This window comes from Macrobrachium rosenbergii, chromosome 34, assembly GCF_040412425.1.
Source record: "Macrobrachium rosenbergii isolate ZJJX-2024 chromosome 34, ASM4041242v1, whole genome shotgun sequence".
Classification (NCBI taxonomy): Eukaryota; Metazoa; Arthropoda; class Malacostraca; order Decapoda; family Palaemonidae; genus Macrobrachium; species Macrobrachium rosenbergii.
In genome coordinates, this window is record NC_089774.1 from 9461033 (window position 1) to 9469168 (window position 8136).

Sequence of the window (8136 nt, forward strand, 5' to 3'; positions counted from 1 at the left end):
GTGGTCAATGTGGTTGGAACTGGTGTGGTCGATGTGGTTGGAACTGGTGTGGTCGATGTGGTTGGAACTGGTGTGGTCGATGAGGTTGGAACTGGCGTGGTTGTTAAGGTTGGAACTGGTGTGGTCGATGTGGTTGGAACTGGTGTGGTCGATGTGGTTGGAACTGGCGTGGTTGTTGTGGTTGGAACTGGTGTGGTCGATGTGGTTGGAACTGGTGTGGTCGATGTGGTTGGAACTGGTGTGGTCGATGAGGTTGGAACTGGCGTGGTCGTTGTGGTTGGAACTGGTGTGGTCGATGTGGTTGGAATTGGCGTGGTCGTTGTGGTTGGAACTGGTGTGGTCGATGTAGTTAGAACTGGCGTGGTAATTGAGGTTGGAATGGGCGTGGTCGATGTGGTTGGAACGGGTGTGGTCGTTGAGGTTGGAACGGGCATGGTCGATGTGGTTGGAATTAGCCTGGTCGATGTGGTTGGAACTGGCGTGGTCGATGTGGTTGGAACTGGCATGGTCGTTGTGGTTGGAACTGTCATTGTCATTGTGGATGAACCTGGAATATTTGTTGTGGATGAACCTGGAATAATCGTTGTGGATGAACCTGGAATATTCGTTGTGGATGAACCTGGCATAGTCATTGTGGTTGAAACTGGCATTATCATCGTGGTTGAAACTGGCATGGTCGTTATGGATGAAACTAGCATGGTCTTTGTAGTTGAAACTGGCATTGTTGTTGTGGTTGAATCTGACAAAACTGGCACGGTCATTGTAGTTGAACCTGGCGTGGTCGTTGTGGTTGAACTGGAAGAATTTGGCTTGGTCCTTGTGGTTGAATATGAAGAAACCATCGTTGTCGTTCTGGTTGATTCTGACAAAACTGGCGTGGTCGTTGGTGGCCCAGTTGCGGTTGTAGCCTGGGACGTCACAGATGAGAGACTAGTTTCTGGAGGCACATTCCCTGTCAATAGTTAATTCTGAATGTTATTCCCTCGATCAAAGACTTAATTTGAAGGCAACATCAGAAACATCATGGACAAAACATCAGGCTAAAGAAAAGAATTGACTCTTGAGGAATTCCGATAAGAATAAGGATAATGATAAAGAATAAGATAAGAATGTGGACGACATTTCAGAAAAGCATATCTCTCCACCACCACAAGCAAAATTTGCAGAAAGATTGACAAGATAATTTAGAGTGCTTCACTCATAAAGCAATCACTCTCTTGCTTTTAAACCATAGTTTTCCAGTCAGGGAAGTATTATGAAATGCTCTCATGTAGTGTACAGTCTATGCATAGAGATAGAGATAGGTAAAGTTTATGCGTAGGGTAGACATTAATTTTCTCGTAGTGTGCGTATATCCCTACAGAAATATTTAGAATCAATAATATTGTCTGTACAGCCATATGAATTCATGGGAGTGAAGCATGACTGCTGTGCTCCTCAAAGTGTCATCTTCCTGTAAAAGAATAAAAAGAAATATATATTATTCTAAGATTACTACTCTGCCCACAAAGAATATCATTGCTGAGAATATATTATGCATTATTCCAAAAGAGAACAAGATTTGAAAGCAACCGAAAACATTTCATCAGATGGTGAAATTTTTGGGATAGTTATCCATGTCACTCAATCATCTCTTAATTAATATCCGTGGCCTAATTAGAATCACAAGCGCTTTCGGAGACACTGAAGCCTGAAGTAGCGTTTGTTGTTGGCAACGACGACCGCCGTTTGCAGCTGAGCTGAAAAGAATGCCGAGAGATTTATCTGTTAATGACCTTTGAAGAAAAAACAAAATCTGTTGGCCATTTCGAAACTGACCTGTGCATTCAAATACGTTAAACAAAATAGAGACAAAAACCCAATCGGTAGAAAAGGCAGGGAAGAGGACTTGACTTACTTCGGTGTCGAACTGCTGTCTACAGCATTATATGGTTTGCTGTCAGTCAGCCCAACCTGTCACTAAGAGTGTGGCCAGGCGACTGCGCAAGTAGCAGCTCAGCTGGGTTGCTCTACAAGAAAAGGCCTTCAGTTCCGAAGGTGTTGTGACTCAGAACACCTGTGCTGGTGTCCTGGTTCAATTTCTGAGATAGAATCTATTCCCCATTGTCATATGTGTGTATAAATCACACGTGACGAACTGACTTCCCGGATCGTCACAGCGGAAACAGAACAATAAATTCTGTAGGTGTAAAACGCATGTGTTTTGATAGCCCGAACGGAATAAAATGTTTTACTTTTTTTTCTGCCTGGATGTTTTGATATAATAATAATAATAATAATAATAATAATAATAATAATAATAATAATAATAATAATAATAATAATAATAATAATTTTCTATTTGTCAGAAAGGCATCATTGTTTTCTTCCATGCTAAAACCACACCAGCAAGAAGGCATCTTGATACCACAGCCCTGCTGTTGTCAAAGGAAAAAGCCAAACCTGGTTCAGATGCTAAAAGAAAGAAAAATGACTAACTTCTGGTTTCATCAATATCTGAAACATGTGTCTTCGTAACATGTATGTGTCGAGAGGAACAAAGACCGTCCGTTCAGTTCGTCCTCAAAAAATATAGAGAGAGTTGGCTATTTTCCAGAATGGTTTGAATACTGTTTTTTTTTTTTTAGTTTTCTGTAAAAGAAAACTATTGTGGCGGCTTTGTCTGTCCATCCGCACTTTTTCTGTCCGCCGTCAGATCTTAGAAACTCTGGTAATGGGTTGTATAAGAAAATAGTATATCCTTGCATGATACTACCACAATGCGTAAGGACATTCCAACTCAGTACAAGTAGAAAACGGATCTATTTTTCCAAGCTATTCATCTTCAGAGAACAAGCATATATATATATATATATATATATATATATATATATATATATATATATATATATATATATATATATATATATATATATATATATATGCTTGTTCTCTGAAGATGAATAGCTTGAAAAAATAGATCCGTTTTCTTACTTGTACTGAGTTGGAATGTCCTTACGCATTGTGGTAGTATCATGCAAGGATATACTATTTTCTTATACAACCCATTACCAGAGTTTCTAAGATCTGACGGCGGACAGAAAAAGTGCGGACCCAAAGAAAAAGTGCGGATGGACAGACAAAGCCGCCACAATAGTTTTCTTTTACAGAAAACTAAAAAAAAAAAAAAAACAGTATTCAAACCATTCTGGAAAATAGCCAACTCTCTCTATATTTTTTGAGGACGAACTGAACGGCCTTTGTTCCTCTCGACACATACATGTTACGAAGACACATGTTTCAGATATTGATGAAACCAGAAGTTAGTCATTTTTCTTTCTTTTAGCATCTGAACCAGGTTTGGCTTTTTCCTTTGACAACAGCAGGGCTGTGGTATCAAGATGCCTTCTTGCTGGTGTGGTTTTAGCATGGAAGAAAACAATGATGCCTTTCTGACAAATAGAAAATTATTATTATTATTATTATTATTATTATTATTATTATTATTATTATTATTATTATTATTATTATTATTATTATATCAAAACACATGCGTTCTGTACTCTTGTTTGGAGCAAAACCAATTTTACACCTACAGATTTTATTGTTCTGTTTCCGCTGTTTGATAGGAAGTCAGTTCGTCACGTGTGATTTATACATACATATGACAATGGGGAACAGATTCTATCTCAGAAATTGAACCAGGACACCAGCACAGGTGTTCTGAGTCACAACACCTTCGGAACTGAAGGCCTTTTCTTGTAGAGCAACCCAGCTGAGCTGCTACGTGCGCAGTCGCCTGGCCACACTCTTAGTGACAGGTTGGGCTGACTGACTGCAAATCATATAATGCTGTAGACAGCAGTTCGACACCGAAGTAGGTCAAGTTCTCTTCCCTGCCTTTTCTACCGATTGGGTTTTTGTCTCTATTTTGTTTAACGTATTTGAATGCACAGGTCAGTTTCGAAATGGCCAACAGATTTTGTTTTCTTCTTCAAAGGTCATTAACAGATAAATCTCTCGGCATTCTTTTCAGCTCAGCTGCAAACGGCGGTCGTCGTTGCCAACAACAAACGCTACTTCAGGCTTCAGTGTCTCCGAAAGCGCTTGTGATTCTAATTAGGCCACGGATATTAATTAAGAGATGATTGAGTGACATGGATAACTATCCCAAAAATTTCACCATCTGATGAAATGTTTTCGGATGCTTTCAAATCTTGTTCTCTTTTTGGAATAATGCATAATATATTCTCAGCAATGATATTCTTTGTGGACAGAGTAGTAATCTTAGAATGATATATATTTCTTTTTATTCTTTTACAGGAAGATGACACTCTTGAGGAGCACAGCAGTCATGCTTCACTCCCATGAATTCATATGGCTGTACAGACAATATTATTGATTCTAAATATTTCTGTAGGGATATACGCACACTACGAGAAAATTAATGTCTACCCTACGCATAAACTTTACCTGTCTCTATCTCTATGCATAGACTGTACACTACATGAGAGCATTTCATAATACTTCCCTGACTGGAAAACTATGGTGTAAAAGCAAGAGAGTGATTGCTTTATGAGTGAAGCACTCTAAATTATCTTGTCAATCTTTCTGCAAATTTTGCTTGTGGTGGTGGAGAGATATGCTTTTCTGAAATGTCGTCCACATTCTTATCTTATTCTTTATCATTATCCTTATTCTTATCGGAATTCCTCAAGAGTCTATTCTTTTCTTTGGCATGATGTTTCTTTCAAATTAAGTCTTTGATCGAGGGAATAACATTCAGAATTAACTATTGACAGGGAATGTGCCTCCATATTCAACCACAAGGACCACGCCAAATTCTTCCAGTTCAACCACAACGACCACGCCAGGTTCAACTACAACGACCATGCCAGTTTCATCCACAACGACAATGCCAGTTTCAACCACAATGATAATGCCAGTTTCAGCCACAATGACTATGCCAGGTTCATCCACAATGAATATTCCAGGTTCATCCGCAATGACCATGCCAGTCTCAACCACAATGATCATGGCAGTTTCAACCACAACTATGCCAGGTTCATCCACAACTCCAATTCCAGGTTCATCCACAACAAATATTCCAGTTCCAACCACAACGACCACGCCAGTTCCAACCACAACGACCACGCTCATTCCTGCCACAACGACCACGCCCGTTCCAACCACAACGACCACGCCAGTTCCAACCACAACGACCACGCCAGTTCCAACCACAACGACCACGCCAGTTCCAACCTCAACGACCACGCCATTTCCAACCACAACGACCACGCCATTTCCAACCACAACAACTACGCCCATTCCAACCACAATGACCATGCCAGTTTCAACCACAGCGACCACGCCCGTTCCAACCACAACAACAACACCAGTTCCAGCCACAATGGCCACGCCCGTTCCAACCACAACGACCGTGCCAGTTCCAACCACAATGACCACACCCATTCCAACCACGACGACCACGCCAGTTCCAACCACAACGACTACGCCCATTCCAACAACAACGACCGCGCCAGTTCCAACCACAATGACCACACCCATTCCAACCACGATGACCACGCCAGTTCCAACCACATCGACCACACCAGTTCCAAGCACAACGACTATTCCCATTCCAACCACATCGACCACACCAGTTCCAACCACAATGACTACGCCCATTCCAACCACAACGACCGCGCCAGTTCCAGCCACAATGACCACACCCATTCCAACCACGATGACCACGCCAGTTCCAACCACATCGACCACACCAGTTCCAACCACAACGACTACTCCCATTCCAACCACATCAACCACACCAGTTCCAACCACAACGACTACGCCCATTCCAACCACAACGACCGCGCCAGTTCCAACCACATCGACCACACCAGTTCCAACCACAACGACTACTCCCATTCCAACCACAACGACCGCGCCAGTTCCAACCACAATGACCACACCCAGTTCCAACCACGACGACCACGCCTGTTCCAACCACAACGACTACGCCAGTTCCAACCACAACGACCATGCCCGTTCCAACCTCAGCGACCACGCCAGTTCTAACCACATCGACCACGCCCGTTCCAACCTCAACAACCACGCCAGTCCAAACCACAACGACCACGCCAGTTCCAACCACAACGACCACGCCAGTTCCAACCACAACGACCACGCCAGTTCCAACCACAACGACCACGCCAGTTCCAACCACAACGACCACGCCAGTTCTAACCACAACGACCACGCCAGTTCCAACCACAACAACCATGCCAGTTCCAACCACAACGACCACGCCAGTTCCAACCACAACGACCACACCAGTTCCAACCACAACGACCACGCCAGTTCCAACCACAAATATATGCGACATCATACGTGGCAACATCACGCGTGGCTATTGCCGTGAGTAAAATAAATTTCTCTTTTGTACAGATAGAAGTTCATGTGTATGGTTGTGTGTCTACAAGGGAAAGGTGATGGAGGCATTGCTAAGAGCAGGAGGTATATTTGCTCATTGTCTTCTTGAGGCAAAGACTGAGATAGAGAAAAGTTTAAAAGATATAGGAGAAGGAGTAGGCGGAAGGCAGTTATGTGAGAATGTATTTGTTTAGTTAGACTTGGAGCATATTCTGCAGAGTGAGGGCTTGCTCCGGCACTCCCTGGTGAACTTGCGGAGATTAAGGAGAGCAATTCATTCTCAGTAGGAAGAGAGAGTTGATAAGAAAGTGAGTAGGAGGAAATTATGAAGAGATTGCTGTATCAGCTCTCCTTAATGGGGCCGAAGTAATACGATAAAGGAACAGTAAAAAAAGATTGGCTTAGATGAGATGGCTGAGGTGGATCGGTCGTGTGGAAGAACAGACCACGTGGGATGATGACAAGCATGTGTAATTCAACTGTGTTATGAGGAATGAAGAGAAGTGAGTGGTGCAGCGTGTGTTGAAGGTTAGACGAGCTTCTGAGGAGCTCTGTGTGCAAATATATGAAGTGTTACAATGACCATTATCTTAATTTTTCTATTTTTCAGTAGCCTGCTCCTCTCAGGAGAAAGTGTTAATGTTGAAAAATAGCACACACACACACACACACACACACATATATATATATTATACATATATATATATATATATATATATATATATATATATATATATATATATATATATATATATATATATATATATATATATATATATATATATATGAGTATGTGTGTATATTCTGTTTCTCAGCAATTGGATATTTCTTCCTAAAGAAAGTCGCCGCAAGAAAAACTAATATACCGTTTGTGCGTTCTTGTACACTCGTGTTTGTTTTACACACATTGAACATCGGACGTGTGTACGTCAGTACATGATGCTAGCAGCCCTTTCAGCTGAAATGATTTATCCAAAGGCTTGAAACAGTCCTGTCAAAATTCAAAATACTATTAACTGTTTAATCCCACTGATCTCTCCCAACTAGCAAACTGCGGTGTGGCCCCAATCAGTGTGAATGCCAGTACCTCTAGTTGGTGGCCTGCCTCGGTGAATGAATATCCTTACCAAGTATCAATACGAGCAAATTTCAGTGGCACTGTTAAGTATGCTGGAGGAGCTCTCATCAAGGCAAATTGGATTTGGTCCTCTATAGATCACCTTTTAGGTGAAATTTTGTAAGTTTTAACTTACGCTTACAAGATGACGCTGAAGACAGGACTTGAGTGCAATACAGATGCTATAAATCCTCATGACTAATTAGAATGGAATGATTAACATTATCCAAAATGTTCACTGATCCTAAATTACTTTTTAAGCCTGCTTCACTTAGCTCTTTATTGCACTGAAGATATCTGGTGTTGACTGAAGGTTAAATTTCCAGGGCTGAGACCACTGAGATCAAGTATGCATTTGCCAGTGTCAGTTCAAGTGATCTGTCTTATGCACCTGTATTACAAAAAGTTGACCTTGTAAGTAAACTATGGTTTCCGTCATATTGCTAATACTTTAAATCTTTATGTCTGTTCAAGTATGAATTCATTAGAAACTCCAAAGTAGTTTAATTGATTTCGTAAGTTCACCAGTCGACCTGGGAGTAAGTGGGTACCAGCATCAGAAACAGATAGCTATCAGCAAAAATTCGGGCCCAGGTATTTCCCCTTTA

General features: G+C 41.5%; 2 protein-coding genes across 2 annotated transcripts in view; one reads left to right on the top strand and one right to left on the bottom strand.

Annotated features, from left to right (window-relative positions):
- The window catches only part of LOC136855972 (mucin-5AC-like), a 6771-nt gene extending 5645 nt beyond the window's left edge, over positions 1-1126 (bottom strand). The window contains exon 1 of the mRNA XM_067133525.1: positions 1-1126. This exon is cut by the window's left edge and continues 635 nt beyond it. Coding sequence (XP_066989626.1) covers positions 1-842 — 842 coding nt within the window. The 5' untranslated portion in view covers positions 843-1126.
- A 3351-nt stretch (positions 1127-4477) lies between these two features.
- LOC136855974 (proteoglycan 4-like) lies at positions 4478-7636 on the top strand. Its single transcript, XM_067133526.1, has 2 exons — positions 4478-6396; positions 7459-7636. Exons 1-2 carry the CDS (start codon positions 4871-4873, stop codon positions 7502-7504), a joined length of 1572 nt encoding a protein of 523 aa, XP_066989627.1. The 5' UTR covers positions 4478-4870; the 3' UTR covers positions 7505-7636.
- The last annotated feature ends 500 nt before the right edge of the window (positions 7637-8136 follow it).

Excerpts from the sequence above, each read along its gene's own strand:
- LOC136855974 (XM_067133526.1), top strand. The coding sequence starts at position 4,871 with ATGCCAGTTTCATCCACAACGACAATGCCAGTTTCAACCACAATGATA. Across the intron at positions 6,397-7,458 it reads CATCACGCGTGGCTATTGCC|CAAACTGCGGTGTGGCCCCA; the intron begins GTGAGTAAAATA and ends TCTCCCAACTAG.